The sequence below is a fragment of the Eulemur rufifrons genome, chromosome 7 (assembly GCF_041146395.1).
Source record: "Eulemur rufifrons isolate Redbay chromosome 7, OSU_ERuf_1, whole genome shotgun sequence".
NCBI lineage: Eukaryota > Metazoa > Chordata > Mammalia > Primates > Lemuridae > Eulemur > Eulemur rufifrons.
This window is the reverse complement of record NC_090989.1, coordinates 222,038,968-222,065,997: the sequence shown is the minus strand read 5'-3', so window position 1 is coordinate 222,065,997 and position 27,030 is coordinate 222,038,968. Positions and strand designations below refer to the sequence as shown.

Sequence of the window (27,030 nt, the reverse complement as noted above, 5' to 3'; positions counted from 1 at the left end):
CACACATACAGACATGTGCTTTTTATTTTAGAATCTGGTAGACACATTCCAAGTTTTGAATTTACAAATTCTGTGTTACAGATAACGTGCTCTAAAACACATAAAAATGTATTAAACCTCTACCCTTCGTTCTGTGGGCATTATAGCCTATTAACTCATTTGAAGGATAATGTGTCCACACTGTCATTCTTGAATGTCTGGGACTTCAAATTACTATTTTATGGTCTAAGAAAAAAGTCTTAGGGAAGCTTTAGATTTTCAAATGCTATTTTTGGGGCATAATACAAAAATCTTTTCTTAATTTCAGTGGATGTCATTTAAAGTCAGCCATTTGTTAAATAGTATAATTGCCCATCAATTATGTTTTCTCACCGAATTTAGATCACATGTTATACCTTCCTCTTTGCTCAAGATTTCCCAAGCCTTAGAAAATACAGGCTGATGCAGAGTATCTTAAAAGTAAGTTTAGACAACACAATTCAAAATAATAGAGAAGATCGGATTTTATCGCTTAGGTAGCTTTTAAATGATGGTCTTTGTTAGCTTTTGTCTTACCCAAAGAGAAAATTCTGCATTTTCTTTTTTTTTTTTTTTAAAAAACAAAAGGTCTCACATATTTATTACTGAACCAGCTTATTAGTACAGAGCATATAAACAAAGAGAAAAATCACTTTTCCCAATGAAATGTGTCTGTCCGGATATTAGTGACATTTCCAACTTGATATGGTAAGATGATAGTGACCTTGATACAGCATAAATATGCATGCCATTATATCATGGGCAATCTTTATAGACCCAGCTTGGTTCTTCTCCAGTGTCTCCTCTTGAAATTGTACCTGATTTTATTGCCAGTCTTCATACGAATCCATTGGGGAATGGGACGATTTTGCTTCTGCTTTTTGGCCAGAAACCTCTTGATTCTGAAAGTCTTGTGAGAAGACATGGCGAGGGAGAGTCAACGGGACAAATTCTGCATTTTCTACATCAAAACAATAAAAATTTGCTAACAGAAATCTAAATGGGTTGATTTTAGTTGGTATTTGCGTGAGCATATAGTTGCGTGCACCTTGGACAGGTTTAAATGATTAATTAGTCCATAAATTTGAGGACAAAATCCTAAAATGCTTTGTTCAGCTTAATTTTGTGGCTCCCTGTCTGTGTGTTCTTAGATGCACATCTGAACTGCTCTGCTCATTAGCTAACATTTAAGACCTCATTGGTGAGTTCCGCATGACATTGTTACTATCTACTTGGGCTTTTGTGTCAGGGATCAATACAAGTAACTTGGAGAATATCTAAGTGGTATTCTCAATCACTCAATTAGTGATTCTGTCCTTACAGTCCTCTCTTCCCTGGACTTGAATAGAGCAGAGAGGTGAAGTGGTAGCCTGCTTGTCTTCTCGACTATGTATGACTGGGGGACAAATTGTGCCATTGTCTCAGTTTCTTCTTTTGCCAACAAAGAATACTGCCTATCTCTGGTTACTTCACAAGGGACTGTGGTCAGGATTGATAAACATGATGACAACCCTGAATTCTTTTCTTTAATGACCTACCAGTGTTTTTAATCTGTTCTTTTATTTTTAAATTTATTAGTACATATTAGATGTACATATTTTCTGGGTACATGTGATAATTTGATACATTCATATAATCAAATCTAACCCTGGAGGCTTTAAGAGTGTCATATGAGGACTTGTTAGTGTAGGGGCACTGGTTTGACATATAGAGTCTAAAACATTCTTCTAAGCTTTCTTTTTATCATAATAGGTGGTTGAATTTAAGCAGTTTTAAATTAAATTCTTGTTTGACTTATACCTAAATGTCAATTTTCTTCAGATTACAAAAGCACTATATGAATTAATGTGCCCGCCCTCCCCCCAAAAAAACCTATTAGGAATTTTCCGGGGTGTAAGTAACATGGAATTTGATTACACAGTGCATTCTAGGGCTCAGCCACAGCAGGCTGTAGGTACCAGGCAGGCTGATTATGACTTAGGCATTGTTTCAATGTGATTTTGCAAAGGATTTCATTTAATGCAGATTAGTAAGTTTATTAAGCTGTTGATAATTGAAGCCTCTTAGGTTTGGTAAGTACCATCCAGTGAGATAGATTAGTGGGGTTTAATTTGTTGCTCTCAAATAGCAAATGAAGACTTAGCAGAATAATTACATCTCTTCCGTGGGCTAATAAAAGGCGACATTGCAATGGTGTTTTTGGCCATTTCTGCATTTTCCTTTAGAATACTGCCTTTAGAATTTTCCCCATCTCTCTCAAGTGATATCAAAACCTGCCAACTTTTCTACTGTTTCCTGAGATTTTCTGTCTGCTTCCTTGTCCAGATTATAACTACATTGAGGGTAGGAATTGTATCTCTCATATGATTCTTAAATGATTAGTATAGTATCTGGCATATAGAGGCACTCAGTATGTTTGCTTAGCAGATGAATGAATTACCTTAGTTATAAAGTATGCTCTGTAAATAACATTATCACCACCTTTTCAAGTTCTAGGAAGTTATTCTCAGAGAATAAGGTAGCTGTGTCAGCCAAAAGACTAAGAGTGAACATATTAAAGGGATTGTATCAATGAGTAAATGATGATTTATCTCATAGATCCTTGGCCGCACAAAGCGCTCAGTCCAAGCCAGTTGACTAAACACATTAACTCAGTCTCTTGGCATGACCGGGTCCTCCCTTTAGCTAATTTGGTTACATGTCTTTGGTGTCATTGCAAGATAAAGAGCCCTTATTTCCCTGGAACTCCTAGGTCTGCCATATTTCTAGCAGAGTCACAAATCAGACAGTGAAAAATGCTACACTGAGAGGAGCTGACATAAATAATATCTCTGAACAGGAAATGTCAAAGCAGTTTAGCACGGCTGGAAATGAATTTCCAAAGCCAATGTTGGTTCTCTTTCCTTTCCATCCCTGGATGTTAGAATACCAGTACAACTGCTGGTGTGGAGGCTTAGGCCTCAGATAAGGTCACTGGTTTCTACTTGCTCAACTGGCTATTTGGGTGCCTTATTTTTTCAGAATGACACCAAAACTTCAAACTTAGCAAGAAATTCCGAGTATTCTAAAACACATTGCTTCCTGAAAGTTAGTTTTAAACTTAATCCCACTCCTGGTGTCTCCTCACTTTATACTGTTGATCATATGAGCTCTACATTAAATTATTGATATAGTTATCATTTAAAGATTCCACCAGATGACTTTGCAAGGATGCCTGGGGGAAAGTTGTAACAACTATTCTCAATGACTTCACAACACCATAAAGAACAAAGGATAAAGAAGGCTGACTCCTTCATTTCAGGGAGTGAGATGACTTTGTTTGCAACTGGGGACCATTTAAGCCATGGACCGCATTTCCTAAGACAACATCCTGGACATATGTGTTTCTGTAACATAATAATAATGAGATAGTATCAAGCTTTAAAATGATATATATGTAAGAGTGCTAAAGTCAGGAGTTATAGAGAAATTCTCAAACCAATGTACTTCCTAGAGATCTGTTAGTGCCTGTCTGATTACCTGTGGCCATTTTTATTATGATACCACATCCACCCCCATCCACATGGTCATAGCTGGATAGACTAGTGGACTGGTAGTAGTGCCTGACTCAGAAGCAAAAATTTCACATGTTGGCTACTATCTTTGACTTTTGTACTGCCCCCAAAGAGCTGATCAATTATATTCCTTTCCTTGGAAATTTGAACTTAGAAAACAATGAACCAGGAATCATGGGGAACTAATACAGAGAAGTCTTGAGGTAGAGAAAGTTTCAAATAGGCAACAATGTTTATGTATTAGCAGAAATGGAGAGAGGAAAACACATGCATTGTCAGAGTACTCTATGGAACCTATGCAGTTAGAAGCAGAAATCTGTGTATAAGAGAGAAATCAAGTGGCCTATGAAAGACAGACCTGGAGAGAATAGTTTCCAATGCTTTTCCCATTCCAATTCTAGTTAATTTCTAGGCTCACAATTTCCCCTCCCCTAAAGTGACTTGAGTGATTCTCATCAATATAGGCAGGTAAACTCATATGAGCCAAACACATCAGAAAATTTATTTCTTCACAATTCACAGATACAGCTCTCATTTATCGACCTGAACCCTATGGTAGAAGAAACTGACATTCAAAGAAGAGATATGATTTGCTCAAGGTCACACCACTAGCAACTAGCAAAGTTAGTACTTAAAGCAAGCTCTTCTTGCCCAGAAGCCTATGCACTCCAATCACATTACACTTCCTCCTCCGTGTAGAAGGCAAGTTCTGTTGGCTTCCAAGATAGGGTATTTTCATCTCTGGAAAGCGGCTGAATTTGCAGGACAAGTACAGAGAAGCTGGAACATTCTGTGTATATCAGGGGCAAGAGCCTAGGAGTTATTTTGCGTTTGGAAATGACTGCAATTTTTGCTCTGACATTCATGGGTCTTGGATGTCCCGACATTTTACCTAATGTGATTCATCTAAAGGAATTTGGTTTTCAGCATTTGGGAAGTTGTTTTCTGGGATGTATTTAAAAACATATTTTAGGGATCTCAAGAACTATAGGGACACATATTTACAGTGAGACTCATACCCTTTAGGTCTCCATCCTTTGCCAGTCTGTGATGAAGGGCTTCCTAGGGAGTCTGTCCGTGTTGGTATGTGGTTTATAACAATCCCTTGCAGGGACAGTGCCCAAAGGCAAACTCTTCAAGTTGCTTTTTTACAACTTATTTTGTATAACTTTTCTGTATTTCAAAAGCTGTGCTAATTCATTGAGGGCCTTTTGGGAAATAGTTACACACAAAGAAGAAAATAAATATTACCTCTAACCCTGACTCCCACTGAGAGAGAACTCTGATAATGTTGGCATCTATAAGGCCAATGTCTGATTTCTCCCTGGGATGCAGTGACCTGGTGAAAGCATGCAGAACCGAATTAACCATTCATCTGAGAATGTGCTGACCAGGCAAGTGGGGGCAAAACTGGCGATGGTCCCAGCATGGGGCAAAGCATGCATGTGGCATGTGGCAAAAGTGCTCCTTATTACAGGAGAGACATTGCATTTTATATAAATACCCCAAACAGTTCCTACATACAGATGGCATACCTCTGCCTTTGGTTTTTGCAACATCCTAAATGTGTTTGGTTTATGTCCCTCCTTCACAGAGCTGGGACATGTATCCTTCTAATATAAGAGATGAGAAATAAATTAGGACAGTCCTGGAGATAATTATAAGCAACCCAATGTATTAGAAAATAAGTTTAGGAATCAATGACTTGTGGCAAAACTCCTGCTAAAAATCATCCGAGAAATTTGTGGAAAATGCACATCATGGTCCCTTGCTCAGAGATTCTGAATATGTAGGGGAAGGTGAGTCTCCAGCTTCTCAACTTTTAAATACCAACCAGAAATAATTCCATGAACTACTCTCTGAGCAACACTGCTAACCTTGCCTCTTCTTCAGAGTTTCTCAGAGTTGGCCTACTTATGTCTACTCTCAGCGTGCCAAACCCACTGCTGCCGCCTCATTGAGGTCCTCCTCCTCTCACTCCAACTCTCACTGCAATTTTCTAACAGGCCTCTGCGGCCCCCTTCCCCCTCATTCCATCCTTCACGGTGCCATAAGAAAGATCTTCTTAAACCAGGGTTTCTCAACCTCGGTCCTATTGACATTTGGGTACTATTAACTATTGAATAATTCTTTGTTGCAGGTGTTTGTCCTGTGCCTTGCAGAATGTTTAGCGACATCTCTGGCCTGAACTCACTAGACACTAGTAACATCCCTTCCTTCAGTTGGGACAACCAAAATTGTCTTTGGTCATTGCCAAATGTCCCTTAGGAGCAAAATTTTCCCTGGTTAAAAACCACTGTTCTTAAACCTTAGGGAAGAATGAGCTAGTCTCTTACTCCATTGTCTAATGTTTTACCATGGCATTAAAATATCTGTGTGATTTGCCTCCAAACCGTATTTTGTGGCATGTCTACTATTAAACTTCTCAATGACCCTCACTTTTCACCAAACGAGGTCATTCCTCCAATCAGCCACCAGCATTCATACACCTCTGTGCATTTGCTCCTGCTTTTGCTCAGGCCTTGAGTATCCTTCTTCTCTCACTTGCTTTCCCAGGAAAACCTCAGCTAGCCTTCAAAGTTTAGCTCAAAATCCTTCTTCTCCAAAGTTTTTTTTGATTTTTCTAATGATCTCAACTCCTTTGTGTACTGTATGTTTACTCTCACCTCTACCTTGAGCTTATTCATTTAAACTTGTTTTGCAACCAATTTTTTCCCTATCTCTTTCTCCCTTGATAGCAAGGACCTGACATTATTTCTGCCCAAATCTCTGGCACTTAGCATAGGAACAGCAGAAGTTGCCCTTAATAACGTCTGTGCAAATGAATAAAAATTTGGCATTTAAAGCATAACACAGGGAGTAAACGTTTTTTTTAATCCATATGTTGTCAGTGAATCATGAAGAATAATAAAAATAAAAATAAATGTATATACTATAGACTTACAGCATTACACTTATAGCCAGGATATAACCACCAACATTTTAGAAAATTGCATTTGCATTATGCATTGAGTCCTTAGGTAGAGTTAAGCTAAAATCAGTAAGAACAAGTGACTAAACTATTTACCAGCAGCCCAAATTAAACAAAACTATCCTCAAAACAAACCCACGAGCCATGTCTACTTTAGTGTTTTTCCTTTAATAGATATAAATTATACCTCCAGTCATCTTCGAGAAGCACTGATTCAGTAGGTACTACCTGTGAGCATCTTTGGTGAAATTGTTACAAACAGAACTCCCAAGGAGTTCTGGGTTTTAGGAATTACTCTATTATTGCCTTAACAATTGCAGTAATTTAAAGCAATTAACTTGTCTCCATTTTCCCCCCATTGCCTTGTGCCCTTACCTTATGTTGTATAACAAATGCATACAGTGGATCTTCATCTTCCAATTTTAATCCCAGGTCTATAGCACTTATTTCTACCACCTTTGCTGCCCTAAACTCAGAAGAAAGAGATGGGATCAGGGGTTTGAGGGTGAAGTGAGGACTTCTGAGGAGGAAATCTTGGTGGTGATGGAAGTCCTTTTGAAGTGTCTCTTTTTATTTTATAAAGAGTCAACATTTATAACTGATAATTGGGAGAAAATGAAACCCAAACAAACGTTGAGTTGGAAGGAGGGCATTCTTCTACATTGAAATCTGTAACAGCGTTCTGTCTAGAGTTTACCAATATTAACTACCTAACCCCTATGTCATTTAGCTTTCTTTGAACAGGTCACCTGTGCCTAGCTGACCGAACCACTGCTTAGAAAGAAAGAGGGCTGAGGATCTGAGTTCTAGTGATTTAGTTTAAGTTGTGCCAGGTTTTATTAAGTTCAAAGCATGTCATGTTTACGTGTAGTCCTTCCTAAATTCAATGTTGATGTTACAAAAGGAAAATTAAAGATTATTTACTTAAATTTTGGAACTACCTTTGAAGAGCTAATTGTTCACTGCTAAAATGATTCCTCACCATATCGTTACTCATCTAAGGTGCTAATAAAACTTAGTAGGAAGTAATATACAGAATGTAAATACAAAAATGCTTTTTTTCTCGTTTTCTTTAGAGCTTATTGGACAATACATGTGATGCAAACATAATAAGCAAACTCTTATGCTATCATATTTATGCTTTCTTTTTATGAAGTATAACAAAAGACACTTTCGCTGGATATCTGGAATGACAAGAGTAGACCTCTGGCAGGCAATTCTACATTTCTTATTCCAGTAATTATAATTGTTCTCATTTATGTTAAAGTTGATGGAATGAGGCACCCCATACAAATCTATTTTCTCAGTATCTAGGTATCTGTGGTTTTCAACATCTGTTTTCTAAGTATCAACCCACTTCTTCTTTACCACCAATGAATGATTTGCTCCTTTTCACCCACGTACATAAACACATATTCTCATAAGCATGAAGGCTTTAATTTGGGCAGAAGCAGAGATATTATAATCACCTATAAAGTACTGTGTATCTTTCCCATAACCATCATATGATGAAAAATAATGTCAACAATTGTGCAACTGCAGTATGACTAGTGTGAATGCCCTAATTGGTCAATTGGACCAGAATGATGAGTTGTTGTTTTTATTTTAAACCAATGTCACTTCTAATCTATTACCACGGTAATGAACAGCCAGGCAGCCTATTTCCCACGGATATCTTCAAAGCTCTACAGATTGCCATTTGAACCATTCTTTAATTGCATCTGGCACAGATTGTAGCATGCTCCATAGAACCAAGAAGGCATATTAACTAGATTTGGCTATCCCCAAGTCACTATAATGATGAGGTTTTATATGACTAAAGGGGGTTTAGCTTCAGTCTTTACTATGAACCATTATAACCACCCAGCACATAGTAGGTGCATGAAAACTTGAATTTTTATGGCAATATATTTATTTTTAAAAATTTTTTATTGGGTTAATGAGAAGAGTATTTTTTGCTCTTGTTTTTATTTTGGGGTGTGTGTGTGTGTGTGTGTGTGTGTATGTGTCTGGAAGTGTGTATATGTTTTATCCAATCTTATATGTAAAATTTTTTAGATAATTAAGATAAAATTGGAAATTATCAGATAGTATATATTCTCCAAGATTTTTCTCAGAAAAGTCTTTTTCATGGGGGGGAATTTTACTCTTTAATTTGTTTTGGCATTGACAGGTTTTGCTTTCAACTTTTGCTTATCGTTTTACCTCCATGGTTAACATATATTGCATACCATTTTTTAAAATTTCGTGGTAATTGGAAGGATGGCTGTATCGTGCCCTCTTTCTGAGCCAATGGCTGTTTCCTTGTGCCTACTTGGGCTCAGCAGAGATACTAGCTTGACCCCTGGGCCTAGGATGAGAAAAGGAAGGAGACGTGGTTCCCCTCAGCCTGACCTCCGCCAAAGTTAAGATGTGATCATGTCCATTTTGGAATGGGAAGGGGCCCGATTCAGTGGCACTTCTGATGGAACATGGAAGATTAAGCACATGCGTTTATCCTGGTCCCTCTCAAATATTCGCCTAAAATGACAGTAAAAGAACAACAACAAAAAGGCACAATCTACAAAGACAAGAGCATGGAGAAGGTCATAGGAATACACGAAGGATATCAACATTTTTGGGAAGTTCAAAGTGAAGCAATGAGTGGGAACTAGTATAGCCAAGTACAGAATGTCCAGAGCTCAGGGATCAGAAAGGGTGGCATAGGCCACCAAGAAACAGGCTGGCTCACTCTGCAGAAGCTCAGACAGGCTTAGGAATAGAGGCAGCAGGTGTATTTGAAGGCTGGAAAAAATGGGTGGGGTGGTAGGACCAAGCCCATATGAGGCAATTGGTTAAAAATCTTTAAAAGAAGCAGTCAAATTTCCCCTTCTACTGCACAAAGCCAGAAAACTGTCTTTCTCCCACCCAGTGGGAAGATCAGAAATTTATTATTTTGAGAAGTTGAACCTTAGATTGGGTCCAGAGGCACATCCAAAAGTAGGCAGAGGGCACCAGAGTGAAAACAAAAAGATGGAATAAAAGTCTACATCTTGACTAGTGAGGTCCCCCAGGCTCCTGACTTCTCTCAGCTGCCAGACCATGGGCAGGCTGGCTGAATATCCTCCTCACAACCCCCGGCCCACCTCTACCTGCCCCTGCACCTGGTCACACACACCTTCAGGCAGGACATCGGAGGACATTTCTTTGGAAATATTGAAGAGCGCCAAGCAGAGACCTAGTGATCTTGACTTTCAGGGCTCTCTTGACAAAATGTTGGGTGTTCACAGAAAAGACCACCAGTTAATAAATCCCACCTGAGGACAAAAAAGTTCCAATGTGCATTTTAGTGCTTTACTTTTTAGTAACAGCCAAGGATCACCAGGACTTGAGAAGAGCCTTTACTGTGAAAGACAGAAACCATGAAAATCAGCAATAAAATAGTGCAGAGAAGTAGAGTGATAGTATATTCAGTAGCCTCAGAGAACTAAAGAAGACCCAAGCATGGAAGAAGAGAGAGCATAGCAAAGGGCATTTCAAAAACAAGAAGGGGGTATTAAAAAGTTAAGAGATATGACAGACAAAAACAAAAAAACAAAAAAACAAAAAAACAATGAAACAACAACAACAACAACAACAACAAAAACCTAAAGAGAAGCACTAGAAGGTAAAAATGAAGCTATTACTGTCTCTTGGAAAATAGAACAAAAAGGAAACAGGAGAAAAAATACAAGAGAATTAGAGAATCAGTAGTAAACGTTTGCAGAAAAAGAGAACAGAGAACGCTGAGAGAAATTATCAAAAAATAATATAAGAAATATTTTCAGAACTGCAGAACATAAATTTCCAAATTGAAGGGACCACTGAGTACTCAATGCAATCGGTAAAGACAGAACTACATCAAAGCATAAAATTGTCGAGTCCAAAGACAGAGACAAAGAGAAGATTCTACAGGCTTCCAGACAGGGCAGAACAGATTTTGTAAAAAAGATCAAGAGTTAATGAAACCTAGAAAGTAATGGGGATATTTTGAAATTATGAGGGAAAGATTTTTAATCAAGAATGAGAATAGAATAAATAAATTTAAGACCTAAAATATCTCAACGTTTAACTTCATACTCACCTATGCATAAAAAGCTATTGGGAAATATGTTCCATAAACACAAGAAAATGTGATATCTAAGGAATGGGGAACCAAGCGCGGGACAGAGGTAGAGAGAGTTTGCACAAGGATGGAAAACCAAAGTTTCAGATGACAAGACAGCTCTGCAGCAGAGCTAGGGGACAGCCATTCCAGGCTGAAGCAGAAGGACTGGCGGAGAAACTTCATAATTGTCTGTTTGACCTCAAAAAAAAAAAAAAAAATCAACAAATTTATCATGTTTATGGGTGGTTAAGACCAGTTCTAAGGGAATCTATATTTCTGTGTATGGGTCAAGGGTTTTCAATTAAAGGGTCTATTCTAATTCTCAATCAATATTGGAATGTAACTGGTTAAAATCAGTAATTGTTATTCCAACCATAGTGAAGGGTAGAATAGAAAATCACTTGAATAGTAACAAAATAAGGATACTATAGTATTCTTGTTTTGGTCGTTATTTACCTTCATGTGTCTAGGAAAGTCACTTAATTTCTACATAACCATATATACCCACAAATAAAATTGAGAAATTACCATCCACTCTAACTTTACAAGGTTGTTATGAAGAATATGCTACAACATGAGATAACACTATAAATAAGCATAAAGCACCATCTATCTACAACATATTCTGAAAAAGAGGCAACATTGATGATCTATTTCCACAAAGGAGAGTCTTGTGCACTGGATTGCTATTATAATAACTAGGTGCAGAGATACTGCCTGAGACGGCAGTAATGCATTTGCTGACGAAACTACTCCACACAGACCCTCCAAAATTGGAAGAGCTGCATCACCATGCTAGGGAGGTTTGCTTAGTGAAATCACATGGACCATGCCAGGGGCTAGGGTTAGAGAACTGGCTTTGTCACAGGGAACCTTGGGCAATTCATTTAAATACCCTTAGCCCAAGTTTTTTCATCCATAAAAAGGAAGCCCTGTTTGCTTATAGGGTTTTCATTAGGTCCAAGTGCATAAAGAATATAAATGGCTAGTGTATAAGAAGCTCTTTTATAAGTGATAAAGCACTATAGAAATGTAAGTTATAATGACATTACCACTAATAGAAATAATAGTATAACATTAAAAATATCAAAATATCCCATGATGACTACCAAGGGTTTATGATAAACTACATATATTTTTAGTAGCATCCTGATGACTTTGGGATTGAAAGTACACCCCTCCCCCAGACCTGGAAAATTTATTTATTGGAAAAGCAAAACTGTAATTCATGGAACCAGGGTCACGTTACCGTGGAAGCAAAGTACCCTCCTCTGCAAATCCCACACGTGGCCAGATTAAAGTGCTAATGGTAATTAAAGATTGACACAGAGTGAATAAGATTAATATTAGAAAAGGATTACATCAAAAAAGATTTACATCAAAGGATTCTTTCTCTTTTCTCCCATCGAAGGCCTGGGACACAAAAGGAGTCTTATGCAAAACATTCTAAGCCTCTCAGTTATTTTAGAAGAAGCTGAAAAATATGACGAGGTAAGCACAAATTTATTCTACTGGAAAATACCAAACGTTTTAATATGCTTAAGGCTTAACTCCATGTATAGGAAACAGCACTTATATTGGAGAACAAATTGGGCAATGGATGTCTAGAAACTTGGAAAAGTGTTTGGAATGTTGCTAGAGAAAAGCATGTACAACAGAATGAAAAGATGCCCAAGTTTCAACACGACATGTACTCCAAGTTTACTTTATGGTGTTATGTACAAGTGCAGTGGTTACATGGCTATGGAATGAACATATGTAACGTCTCATAATAAATAAAAAGAAACATTTTCAGCAGGGTTGCCCAGTGATGCTACCAGTTAGGAGGAAAGTTGAACTTAGGACCCAGCAGAGGTTTGCTCTGAGCTGTGGAGTCCATGGATACGTGGACCAGAGGGACCATGGGACATCTTTTGGGTTTCCTGGGACTATGCTACTCTGGTTTGCTATATTCAGCGTTTGTATCTCATGGAACATCTCTTTAAAAATCAAGATCCATGCATTTGGTAGGTACAAAGGCCAGGGATACTGTCATCACTTTTCACGCATTCATCTAGTCAACAAACATTCCTTGAACACCTATCATTTTTCAGGCACTGCTTTAAGGCACATGGGAGTATAGTATTGACTAACAGACTGTTGAACATAAGGATAAAGTATAAATACAAGGTTATGTCCACTTGAGAATTCTATAATGAATAGAAAATTCAGTAGTGGGCCTCTCCAGGGCTCAGATCTGTACCTGTTTGGGCTGTCCTACAAAATTGTCATAATATTACCATCCTTTATATAGCACTTGACAGATTGCTATATAAGTGTTAGTAGTACCACAACAGTACTATTTCTTACAATAGACCTTCTCAAGAATCTATGTCTTTATGAAGCTTACATTCTTTAGTGCTTCACTGATTCCAACAGGGCTCACTGTAGTGATAGGCCCTGCTGCTAAGTTTGTGAATACAGGATGAGAAAAAGAGCACAAGTTTTGCAGTCAGGCAACATTGGTTTGAGTGCTGACTGTCCTAGGTATTGGCACCATGACTTGGGAAGATCCCTTATCTTTTTAGAGTCTCTATTTCTTTATCAGCCCAAGGAAGATAAATAACAGTGCTTATCTCCCAGGCGAACATGAAATGAGATGTTTTACATGAAGGCATTTTGCAGTGTGTTAAGTGCTATATACATGTTAGCAGTAGTATGACAATTCTATATGCCATACAATAAGAGAAAAGAAAGACCTCAGGAAGTTATATGATTTTTTTTTTTTTTTTTTCGTTTGAGACAGAGTCTCACTTTGTTGCCCGGGCTAGAGTGAGTGCCGTGGCGTCAGCCTAGCTCACAGCAACCTCAAACTCCTGGGCTCAAGCGATCCTACTGCCTCAGCCTCCTGAGTAGCTGGGACTACAGGCACGTGCCCCCATGCCCAGCTAATTTTTTCTGTATATATTTTAGTTGTCCATATAATTTCTTTCTATTTTTAGTAGAGACGGGGTCTCGCTTTTGCTCAGGCTGGTCTCGAACTCCTGACCTCGAGCTATCCACCCGCCTCGGCCTCCTAGAGTGCTAGGATTACAGGCGTGAGCCACCGCGCCCAGCCAGGATCTTTATAACTTACAAAAAAAAAAGACAGATCGCAGACTAGCTCTCATAACAATCCAGAAACTCCAGAGTTAATCTCATAAGGGACACACCTGGAAGAGAGAAAGCAAATTTGACTAGAGGTGGCAAAAGTCTTAGATAACCCTAAATTAGGAATAAGGAAGAGTGATTAACCAAAGGTGACTTCAGTGAGATCTCATCACGTAGGGAAAATGTCCCCTCTTATAAAATGCATTAGTGGTCAAATGGGCCAGACAACAGGTGGCCTAAAGGATCTAAAAAGGAACATAGGTCACAAGAAAGATCACTAGAGATTAAGAATCCTTTTAGGAAGAAACATAAGACGAACGCCAATCCTTAAAAAAAGAAATAGAAACCATAACAGTAACAATTCATAAAAATATCTTTTTTTGGTACAGGCTATTGTTAATGTTTTTGTTATCTACTTTGTCTACACAGGGGCAGGACGCTAAATAATTTTGGAGATGTTCCCTTCTGTCTGCCTGTGACGCCTTTCTAGAGTCGGCTGTACAGTATGGCTCTGTAGCCTCGTGTAAAGTGGTGCTTTAATCTCACAGACTTAGTTAAATTGATCACTGAAAGGCTAAAACTCTGGAAAATCTTTTGGGATCCGGATGAATTTTCTACTTCAGCTACACATATTGATTACAGCAAGCAGATAACTGCCACATCTTCAATTTCTTTTATGAGATACAGTCACAGAAAATAAAGAACTAGATGTTGGAAGACAAAAGAATTCAAAAGTGAATGTGCATGAATTATTATACAAAGAAAAGTGCAAATCAGTGTGTGAACAGATAGAGGCAATGAATACTTTCAGTAACAAAAGAAACAAAAAATATGGAGCTATTTAATCACAACTGATGTTCATTGTGCAGTTAAGATATTTTAACATTTATTAATAAAAGCCCAGCATGTTTATTGTATATCACTCTTGAATTGAATTAGGCAGATTTTAATTAAAAGATTACTACTAACAAATAACAATGGTGAGATTTGTAGGGACTAATGCTTACACCGGGAGATTTATGCCTTATTAAAATGCATTCCTCCCGTTTACAATAGTTTTCTACGTGTCAGAGCAGCGTAAAGAACTGCCTGATATCACAGAGCATTTTGGAGTTAAGCAGACCTTATGACCATTTTTTTTTATTGATACCTAATAGTTGTACACATTTATAGGGTATGTGTGGTATTTTGATACATATATATAATGTGTAATCATCAAATCAAGGTAATTGGGATATCTGTCATCTCAAACATTTATAATTTCTTTGTATTGGGAACATTTCAAATGTCTTTTAGCTATTTTGAAATATACAATAAATTCTTGTTAACTGTAGTCACCCTATTCTGCTATCGAACGCTAGGACTTATTCCTTCTAACTGTATTTTTGTACCCATAAACCAACTTTGCTTTCTCCCCTCTCCCCCTTTCCCTTCCAAGCTTCTGGTAACCATTATTCTACTCACTACCTTCATGATATCAGCTTTTTATTATTCAGCCGTAAAAAGAAAAAAGAAGAAGAAAGAAATCTTGTCGTTTCCAGCAACATGGCTGGAACTGGAGGACACTATGTTAAGTGAAATGAGCTGGGCACAGACAGACATTGTATGTTCTCACTCATATGATCAATCTTTTTTGATAGGTGAGAAAATCGAAGTGCATAACGGATAATGAGTATCAGGGTTGGAATTAGACCCTGATTTCCCAGTAATTCCATTTGGAGATCTCTGGTTTTAAGAGCCCCATAAACTGTAGGCTGAGTTTTGAAGAGAAAATGGTTCTCTCAGAGGCAAATTCCTAGGAAAATGATAAAATCTGTAGTAGATGTCTCCAACTGGGAGAAGAAATTGATTGCATCTAGTGGGGGGAAGAAACAGAGTATGCCAATGGCTTGAAAGATTAAAGAAATAATGACTTCAATATTATGCTGATAATCTAGAGGAAAAATTCTCTTTACTGCTGTGCACAAGATCGTTAACAGAGTTTGTAGTAAAGTTCAAGGAGGGTCAGACTGGTAAATTATAGCAAGACTCAAGTTGTCTAGGCAGTTTTCGTTAAACAACAGAAAATTTGCAGCTCAAGACAAAATAGAGCATTAACTCCAATTTCTGGAGCTTGCTCAGCTCTGGGGAGCCCCTAGCTTGAATAAGATCCCTGAGAAATGCTATGTACAGAGTGACTCATTAGAAAAGTCTTTATGTTGGTATTTCAAGAACCTAAATTCTCACAAAGGAGCTCACAGTAAATGCTTGTGAAAAATTTACTTGGTTTTCCTACTTCAACCAATTTGAAAGCAGTCTGAAGACAGCAGAAGCTGCTGGTAAAACTTGGACTGACGAGTTTCTTGAATTTGAAGTGTCACTGGAAATGAAAGTGGTTCAAATGGCAACCTTTTGAGGAAACCTTTGCCTAGCTGGCAAGTTGATTGCTAATGTGAAGCTTGGACAATAGAAATAATGTACTACCCATTGGAAATCATCAGTGAAAGTATCTGAAACCAAGGCCAGCATCTGCGTAAAGTGTTCAGAGAATCTGAAATTATGTTGCTAGAGAGAGAAAGAAGCAGAACATGAAAGGCTGGAGGTATCTTTGGAACTGAAATGGAAATGTAATAGGGCAAACCAAAATTTAAAGAGGCAAAGAGAGATTTCGCTTTAGGGAGTAACACGGTTACAAACTACCATCCCTGATTGCAAGCCTGTCACTACATTTTGTTGTAGCCTTAAATGATGACTTGTCATTCTAGAGATGATCTTACAGTTACTGTTTATTTGACTGAAACAGGATCTTTCTGGCAAATCTGCTCATATCCTTCAGCTCCCTATTGCCTAAGAGTTTGTGTGCAAACTTTATGGCATTCTGATTGCTTTTCCACCTCTTTGCTCATCTCTGTCTACGTCCCTCCTTCACACCCCACACTTGAGCCAAAGAACCACTTGCCAGTCTCCAAATGACTCATATTGGTTTGTGTTCATGGGTTTTTGTTTTTGTGCTGCTTTCTCTGCCGAAACTTTTTGTCCCTTCCTTTGGCCCCTCATGTCTTGCAAAACTCAACTGATTCATCATCTCATCTATGAAGCTTTTCCTAACTTACACTTTGGGGAGAACTGACCACTCACTTTTTTTGTGCCCTAGTGCACTCCATAGATGCTTAGATCATAGCAACAATCCCACATTATGGCGTTTGCGTATTTGAGTGTTGGTCTCTACTAGACTGTGAACTCCTCTGGGTTAGGAACCGCTCTGTTTTATCACTGTAAATACAGTTCTTAGCATTGTGCTTACATAGAGAAGTGAATGGAGAATGAATGAATGAATGAATGGATCAATCAACCAATCACAGGATAAATGTATACTTTGAGACTGGTCTTAAATTATACTACTGCAGCGTTATCCTTCCTTTAAAATATCTGTAAAGAATATAAGAACAAACACTGCATAAACTCTCAGTACCTTTTTCTTGCTTGGACAGAAGAAACGTTTCAGAGAATCTCAGGGTTGAAAGGGCCCTTTAAAATAAATTCATTGAAAAAGAAAAATCAAGTTCTAAGCATGGGAATCATAACTTTGGTGACATAGATACAGTCCAACTTATTAGAGGCCAAGAAATAAATCTTTAGAAAAATCAAGCTAATAAGGTACAAACAGAGGAAGTTAAAAAAAAAAGAAAAATAATAATGAAATTTGGAATTCAAGGCACAAGTAAGGAATAACAAAAGATAATAAATAGACTAGAGCATTATAGAAATATATTATTAAAAGATAATCAAATAATTAAATACTTTAGCTCAAAAGGCATATTCTGTAAGTTATAGCACAAAACTGGGAAGTATTTACAAACATCTTTCAATAAGAATTTCTAGTCTTTTCCCACTATAAGAAGTTGATTCACTTAGATCAATCTTTTCACATATGCTCTTCTTACTTTTGTCCTGGCCAAAGTTACTATACAAGCTGACAATAGGGCAAGACTTCAAATTCTGCCCTAAATCATGGTGATGGTCCAGCCCAACCTTTAGTTTCAGATTCATAAGACTGATAATGAGATGAGAAGGGCCCCTCACCAAGGCAGGCAGTAACAACATTATTATAAATGCAGTATTTTCCTTCTGGGCCAAAGACACTATGGAAGACATAACGTCTTTGAGGTTCATAAAGAGCTTTCAAAACTCATTTTTGTGAGATGCCCAGTGGGATGGAGAGGGCAACATTTTCCCCCTATTTGTTTTCAACAGATATCAATGATTAGTTTGCCTTTGCTTCAGTGCCCTTTATATACTGCCTTGTTCCAGGAGGAACAGGAGAGCCTAAAATGAAAGTGGCATGAAAAAAGAAAGAAAAAGAAGGGTGGGCTTTAAAATGTGGCCAGGAATTAGGCAAAAATGCATGCAATAATGACCCACACAATTGTTAGTGGGTGTGGCAATGATACTGTGAATTAGCACCAAAGGAAACATCCTTGATCATTGAGTTCACTAGAGCACAGTAGATTAATGATCCTTTAAATATTTCCAGATAATATAGGGCCAGTCCTTGCACAGAAAATTCCCTTAAGGCAGCTTTAAACACTGTCAATAGAAAGGTAGCGCATTCTAAAGGCACATTTGTAATCCACTGATTTACTTTGTGTGAGTAAAATTATTAAGTTGTAACATTCAACTTCTTTTTTATTTTAACAGGGTAGTTTTAATGTGACTTCTGTTAGCAACATGATACACTATGTGTTCGTGGTGGTAAAACATTTTATGACATTTGAAATATACCATGGGAAAAATACACTCAGGGGGTTTATATCCAGAAATAAATTCAATAAATACTTTTAAAAATAAATCACAAATAAAATTTAAGCATTCAAAAATCAAAAATCTAGCTGTTTAGAGTGAAAGAGGTGCAACAATATGCGAATTGATAAGAATGATCATTAGATTTTGAAAATTTGAAGCATCTGAAGCATTGAAGTTTCGATGTTACCTAATGGTACAAAAGACTGGAAAGGCAGGTGTGGTTTGTTTCCAAGTTATTAATGATTGATGAATGACCCCAGAGTATGGCTAATGATAGGAGAGTGCATGACAGCACATGTGTGACTGTGCTTTGTAAACTTCAGCCAGCTGATGAGGCTCATTGTCATCATTAGGCTTCTATTACATGTCACATACTGTGCTTGTTGCTGCAATTAGGATAAGATGACATGGGCAGACATCTGTAGCTACACAAGGCAAGCTTTATAAACTGACATTCTTGTTCTTTGGTGGTGGGGTGTAGGGTCGTATAGAATGTGAAGGTCAATACTGAATGTCTAGCCAGTAACACACAGCAATGTTAATGTACTATAATTCTCCTTTCTTAAATCTGCTTCTCTCCAACACGTCTGGCTGATAAGGAACCAAATTTACCCCACCTGCAAGGAAATGACATCTAGCAAGGGCAGTATCTGAGAAGTCCAAGCTGCAAACAGTATAATCTTGCAAGGTCGGTCATGGCTCCAGACCCAGTTGGGGCATGCACCTTTATTTATTCATGCTCCATACTCAGCAAAGCCGTGGTTATGCTTGACCTTGCTGTACTGCAGATGGGATGCCTCATCTCCTTTTTGCTCGACATGGTACATATTATGCTGATGACTGAGTGGGAACTGGTTAAGTTTATTTCATTACTCCGAAGGCAACTTATTTTCATCTGGAGGATAAGGAAACAACATAGACTTTGGGTTTTGCACAAGAAACACAAGTTTATTGCATTTGTATATGACAAATTAGAGTCAGTTCAGTTTTCCTTTTAATCTTTCATCTCTTGTTTGAATAAGAATCATATCAATTGCTTCTCTGCCTTCTTCCAGAGAGGCCACAATGAGCAAAACACAGGCCATTCCATTCATTCATTGATTCCATTCTTATGGACATATCCTATGCCAGGTACTGCACTTGGTGCTGGGGATCCCTTACGACCAAGTCACACAGTGCCTGGCGCTGGATACATCCTTGATGAATGAATGAATGAATAATATGTGACTCATGCATAGGAATACTTCAGGGAAAGAGAAAGTTATTGGTTTGAATCTCATTAGAATAAGTCATAGAATCTATTGAAAGAGCTCACAGTGTTGTCATAAATAGCAGAGTAGATGTAACCTTGCACCTGCCTCCAGTTCACAGTCTGGTGCAGGGGTTGCCACAAGTACATAAGGTTCCATAATACAAGGCATCAGGTGTTTTTCTGTAAATGGAAAAGAGGAGCTGAAGCGGATGGGGGATGTAAAGATGTTATCCACTAAGCTGGCAAGGGAAAAATCACAGCCGGAACCCTTTCCCAGGAAGGAATTCAGAAACCAAATCCAGTACAAAGGAAAGATGACCCCATGTTGGTTTGTACCTTACTGTCCTTTCCTGTGTTGAAACGTTAACATTTTCAGATATAATAGGTCTTTTTTTCCAGTTCACTCAGCACAGACAATGTGCTAGAGGCCTGGACAAAGTTGGCCCATCAGCAGGGCTTTGCACTTAAAACAAAGATCTGTGCTTTCCTGGCTGTTTAAATGAGAGTTGAGACATTAATACACAGAGAAATGACTGACACATTTGGTTGTGAGGATTAGCGCCATTGTATGGAAATGCCACGTTGGCACCCCTACACTAACATTCTAGACCTCTGACAGCGTGAATGGAAGTTCCATCCACCTCCCTAAAAAGAAATGTCTCCTAAAGTAGTACTGCCTTAAAAGTATTTTTGGGGTGCTATTACAAAAATCTGGTAAAAAGAAAGGAACTACAATTAGGAATTGACATACTTTTTTCTTACTAAGGGAACTAAAGGAGAAGAAATTTAGTTTTTTGTTGAGTTTATTTATCATAAAGGAAATGTAGAAGTAAAATGCTGAATACAAAACACTAAAGAGAGTGATTCAAGTTAAACATTATCTATAGAATATTATTTAATTTTATTAGCTAGACCCAATAGACAATAAGGCAAGGGTTTAGTTTACTGGAGTTTTTGGTTGTATTGCTTGTATATAGCAGGGTTCCTCATAAACAAGAGATGCATGATGAAGGAGTTTATTTAAATGTTCAGTTAGCAATCCATTGTGTGTATTCAAGAACACAAAGGAGAACATGTTGTTTTCTCTGAAATGTAGAATTTTATAGGATTTGAAGTTGTCAGGTATTTTCTTTTTTGCTTATTTTTTGGAAATTATTATAATTAGTAAAAATTAAAAGATACCTCACTGTTCTGGCAAAACCTGACTACCCCAAAAGCAGCCCCAAACCATAATAGCATTTGTTAACTGAATACTTGCCTGATAAGGAAGGACTGGGAAAGTCTTCTGAGAAGTCACTTATTTCTAATCAAAGAAGCTCAAAGCAGGTGCTCATTCTGGGTTCACTTTCTCTAATTCTCAACCTATACCAACAAGTGTACTAATATGGTTCTTTAGAGCCCAGTACATTAGACACAGCCTGGGGAAGAGTGTGAGGGAGGAGGAGAGATAAGAAGGAGGCACCTCGGAGGCAGATTAGAAGTAGGAAGTAACTTCAGGGAGCAGAGCATGCTGGGGTCAATGCATATTAATGAGCCTCACACAACCCAACTTTCAGCCACCATACAGTCACTCTCTGGCCGCAAAATAACACAGAGTCCTCAGGCAAGAGCTGAATTGTGTTTGGTATACTCAGTTTAAGAAGACAGTAATCATTTAGAATATTTTTCTTTCCAAGGTGTTGAAATGAAGTTTTGCTCATTTGAAGACATTTTAGAAGAGGATTTAGAGGAGAGTCTCTTCACTGAACAATGGTTTCTTTTGATATTAACAAAATCTGAAAGCAGCTTTTCTAAAAAATTTTGTTTATATTCCAGAGCTTAAATTTTCTTTTTGGCCATGGAAGCTTTCCTTATAATGATCCCCGTATCTCATAATATCTGCTTTATTCATAGTGCTGTTTAATCAAGTAGGTAAGCAAGAACTCAACTGTTTTGGCAGATTTCAAGACCTCCCAGGGAGATGCCAGTAATCCTGAAGAGCCACCTCAAGTGCATCAATGTAATTATCCATTTTTTTCCACTTTAATTTCTAAGCCTACAAATGTCACGTGGGTCATATTCTAGAGATTTCCCAGATCTATGCCTTTTATAACACTGTTTCTGTAAGATGGTGCTTAAAAGCATTCTGAAGCTGAGTATGTTTGAGACTGCAGCACATTGTAATCTTCTGGAAAGACCCAATACACATTAACATATAAAAGACTACAAGTGCGGCAGTTAAGAAAGCTGATTAATTTTGTTTAAACATTCCCTGAACTAATTTAATTAAAAGTCTCTCTACCCTTTGTTTAGAGACCAGCAGCAACTGTTAACATCTTGCAGAAGATACCAAAGTGCCTATGTTAGAATTTTCACAAACCAACTGAGGGTAATAGCCTCCGTTTAGTTGTAATTATATGATTATAGTATTTTCTCTCAGTAAAGTATGTTTAATGACTCTGAAGAGTAACATACCACTGTATAGACAGGCCAACAAGATTTATAGCCATGAGAAGAAACAACATTTCAGAAATACCTACAAATTAAAAATGCAGCAAATAACCTTTTGCCATCTCTATAGCTAATAAATATGGTTGAGAGATGATCAATACAAACACATAATCATCATCCATGTCTAGGACGTGGAAGAAATAATAAAGAAATGATAAGGAATTCATTTCTTGTTTGAGAATCCTCTGACTTCTCTGTTCTCAAACAAAGAATAACAGCTGACAACAAGACAAAATAAAATTTTGACTTTGTTCTTCCTTGACAACTTAATCCTTTTTTTTTTTTTTTGCTGAATTTTTATTTCTGTAATAATATTTAGGGAGAAAAGTTTTGTCAAGTATCAAGGATTCCAGGTAGTAGTAGCCAAAGAGTTTAGAGTTTATATCTATTACAGAAAAGAAATGGAGAGATATGAAAGAAGAAAATTTTAAAGTGAGGATAACACATAGGTTTAATTTTCAGCAATAAGCTTATGAGAGAGGTACCAGCCGAGAAGATCCTTCACTCTGGGCTCTGACGTAGAGGGAGGAAATCCAAGGCAGAGAGGGCTGCTGACCTCTAGAAGGTTAAATTAGTGCCATTCCTTTGTTAAATTTCAGGGAAGTCAATGCCAGGAGGGCTTTGGGAGTTCCTGGAAGTTTGGGGAAGACTTATCTTGGCTTAGAGAGTAATATATAGGTGGAGATTTAAAAATCTCATCAGTTAAAGTGGATAAGAATGATCTTTAAGAAAAAAAGTTCAGATACAGAACACGAAAGGTAGGAAATCTCTGAGAAAAATAAGAAGTTAAATTAAAGTAGGACAAACCCAAGCTATGAGAGCTGTATACACTTATTATTTACTCTTTAGACTTATGTTACCTTAGTTTATAGCACAGTTTATTGAAAACAGTATAATTTTACTTAAAAAATACAGTTTATCCTTGTTATTAATGGATTCTGTATGTTTAAATTTGTCTACTTGCTAAAATGTATTTGTAACCCCCAAATCAATACTGGCAGGGCTTTCACTATCATTTGTAAACATTTGCAGAGTGACAAAAAATTAGTCACCTCCCCAGCTCCCAACCCAGTACATGTTCCCCACTGAGATGAAACAAGGTGACATTCCACCTTCTTGTTTCAGTCACACACTATAAACTTTTCATGGTCTATTTATGCCATATTTTTCATATTTTTGTGCTTTTTGTTGGTGATTTTGCTGTTGTAATGTCCCCCAAGCATTGTGCTGAAGTGCTGTCTAGTGTTGCCACGTGCAAAAAGGCTGTGATATGCATTAGGGGGGAAATACATGTTAGATAAGCCTTGTTCAGGCATGAATTATAGTGCCGTTGGCCCTGAGCTCGATGTTAACGAACCAGCAATACATATTATATAAGGTGTCTTTGAACAGAAATACACAAGAACCAATGTTATATATTGATTAGCTGATGAAAATGTTGTGAACAGAGGCTTCCAGGAACCTAACCCTGTATTTCCCCTAGGAGCAATGGTTCTATATTTGCTAATTCAGTGTTCATGGAGATTTTATAGAATATAATTACTGCAAATAATGAGAATCAAGTATTTAATTAAATAATATTGAATTATTTAAATAGAGACGTAGAGACTTTCACTTCAGACAATGGCTGACTAGTTGGTTTCAGATCTATCTTCTCACCAAAACAACCATATGAGCTGTACAAAATATACATAAAGTTTTGAAGGCATTGGGAGCTGTGAAGGTAGCAAGGACTTGTGGGGCCAAAATCCAGGAAAAAGGGGAAACCCATAAGGGTAAGCAAAACAATACTGAAAGAAACTAAAAAAAAAAAAAAATACTTAAGTGGAGGGTTACACCATATTTATAGATTGGAAAATTGAATCTTACGGAAATGTCAGGTCTTGCCAGATTGATCTAGATTCAATGTAATTTTGATTTAAATCACAGGGATTGCTGTGGTCCAGCAATTCCACTCCTAAGCAAATAACAGAAATACATACATATGTTTACCAAAATCATGTACATAAATGCTAATAGTACCAATATTCATAACAGTTCCAAACTGCATGCAAATTTTTATCAATAGTAGAATAGATCAATGAACTGTGGCATGCTCACATAATGGAATCCTACATAGCAGTGAGAAGTGACAGGCTGCTGCTACGTGCAGCCACATGGGTGATTCTCATCAACATAATGTTAAGTGAAATAAGTTAGATGCAAAAGAAAACATGATTCAATTTTTCATAAAGTTTGAAGACAAGTAAAATTAATTATAGTGTTGGAAGTCAGGATATGATTATCACTGGGGAGGAGAGTATGGCTAGTGACTGGGAGAGGACCAGAGTGGATGTTTAGGATGTTGTCTGGACCTGATTGGTAGTAACATGGGTGTGTGCACTTTGTGTCAATTTATTGAACAATATGCTTATGATTTATGTATTTTTCTATTTGTTATATTTTAAGCTTATTAAAAAGAATAAAACTTGGTAAATATGTAAGATAAATAGAAAGATATGCTATAGAAGCTGAATCTTTGATTATTGTGTTATCACTTTGTATACTCTTCAGCCTCTAAAAATCAAAGTTCTACTACCACATGCAACTGACATTGTCAAGCTATGAATAACAGTTACCAGACGGTAGCTAAGAACACTTACTATGGGCCTGGTACTTCTCTAAGATGTTTGCATATAGTTACTATTTTTATCCTGCTAGATGCCCTAGGAGGTAATTACTATTATTGCCTGAGCTCTTAACCATTACTCAGCACTGCCAAATGCAACGCATGGCTTTCAGCCCTAATCTGTCCTTGACTTCAGGGCAACATTAAAAGTGAAGACAATCCCCCTCCTTGAAGTTCTCATACATTGACTTCTTTTACACTAGCTCTTTTTTAAAGTATGTTTTGAGCATAGTAATCTTATTGGATGTTAGTGAAGTTTATTGTATTTGAAAGTGTTTTTTTGGCTCAACATTTTAGGAAATCCCTACATTCTATAACTTAAACAATTCTCATTAATAGACAACTTTTCAGATGGGGGCTATTCAAGAAAGGAATATAATATACAGCATTTCTCAAACTTATTAGACCAATGAACTCCATTGAGAGAATCAAATCATAGGAATAATGTCCTATGGATCACACTTTGGGAAGGGTTTTATTATTGGTATATCAGTCATTCCTGGCTGTTCCTTCTTGGTCTCCATTGCAAAGACCTGTTTTGTTGACCACCTATTAAACACTGCTGTTTCCCAAGGCTTCATTTAGGTACTCTTGTCATTTATTTCATTCTATACTCCTTTCCTGGGAAACTTCATACAAAATCATGCCTCAGTTACCATCTAAAATTTGATGACACCAAAATGAACTTAGCTCCTTCTTCTAAATTCTCTAGCTATATTTTCAACCCTCTACTAGTTGACTCCAATTAGATGCTTCAAAGGCATCTTTAATTTCATATGTCCAAACATGAACTCATGGGATTCTCTTAAAACCTGCCTCATCTATATGCTTGAACAGTGAACATCATTGTCATGAGTCTACCAGTGATTACACCAGAAACCTGCATGTCAGTAGTCTCCTCTCTGTCCCTCATTTTCCTACTCACTCTCTAAAGTCACCTAGTCCTGTTGATTCTAGTTTCTAAGTATGTCTTGAATCTGTTTCCTCCTCTTCGTTCCCAAGGCCAACACGGTTGTTTTAGTCCATGGCTTCATGTTTTCTTGCTGTATTATAGCAACACCCTCCTAATAAGCCTCATTATATCCTGTCCTTCTTGTCCTCATTTGCTTCCTTAGGATTATGTAAACCTCCTTCATACCATTGTCCCTTCTCTCCTTCTGGCAGTGACTGAACCTCACCTGGTTGGACAGTGGCTCAGTAGCCAGGAATGGACATGGCTTCTGCCTCAGGCAACAGGATGATGTCTAACCAAGGAGAAGAGTAAGTGTGGGGTTGGAATGATCAAAGTCGATTCCTTCATGACTGTCTCAATCAGTGACTGATGTTGAGGCCAGTTTTGCAGCCAGTATAGGCAGGAAAAGTCAAAGAACAAAAAGAGGGGGCAAATAAATATTTAAAAGGATTAATGTAATCTTCTCTGAGAATCATTATATTGATTTTTGGTGTTTCAGGTACTTTGTAATTCTCACTTAGTGGTTTCCACCCCCACCCCCTTAAAATACGAAGTTAAGAATATTTTCTGGAGGTTAGACAATTTCTCAAGTTAAAATTGGAAAACAAAACAAACTTTTCATGAATCAAATATTATGTTGGGAAAAAGATCATTTTAACACTGATAAACAATTAAAACGAGCTCTCCTAAGATGTTCTGGATAGTTGCCTCACAGGCTTGATAAAGTGAAGTAACCTTAACCAGTTAAAACAAAATGGGATTTCCTAGCTTAGCTTCTCAGATAATGTAGATAGTAGGTAAGAAGAGTGAGGAGAGAGAAGAATGGCCCCGTGAATAAATGTAAAAACATGTTTGGATAGCTTGTCTTAAAATCAATAAGTGTGTTTAGAAAGCTGCTCAGTGAAAGAAGTGGCCTGTGGGAAGCCAAAACAAATCTGGACGTTGCTCCCTAGCAAGTGTTTGAGGAAACAGACTTCGAGAGAAAGCCTGGAAAAAACAACGAATGATGGGAGGGAGAAGCCAACTAAAATATATTGGACACCTGTGCTGTGGCAGGCACAGTGCATGGCATTTTAAATTGCTCCCCT

At 37.5% G+C, this 27,030-nt stretch overlaps 2 protein-coding genes across 20 annotated transcripts in view; both read right to left on the bottom strand.

The window, feature by feature from the left end:
- Window positions 1-27,030, bottom strand: part of TRPM3 (transient receptor potential cation channel subfamily M member 3) — a 797,388-nt gene that overhangs the window by 296,728 nt on the left and 473,630 nt on the right. The window lies entirely within an intron of this gene.
- LOC138387214 (large ribosomal subunit protein eL39-like) lies at window positions 759-960 on the bottom strand. The gene has a single exon (XM_069474124.1). The coding sequence runs from the start codon at window positions 941-943 to the stop codon at window positions 788-790; it is 156 nt and encodes a 51-aa protein (XP_069330225.1). The 5' UTR covers window positions 944-960; the 3' UTR covers window positions 759-787.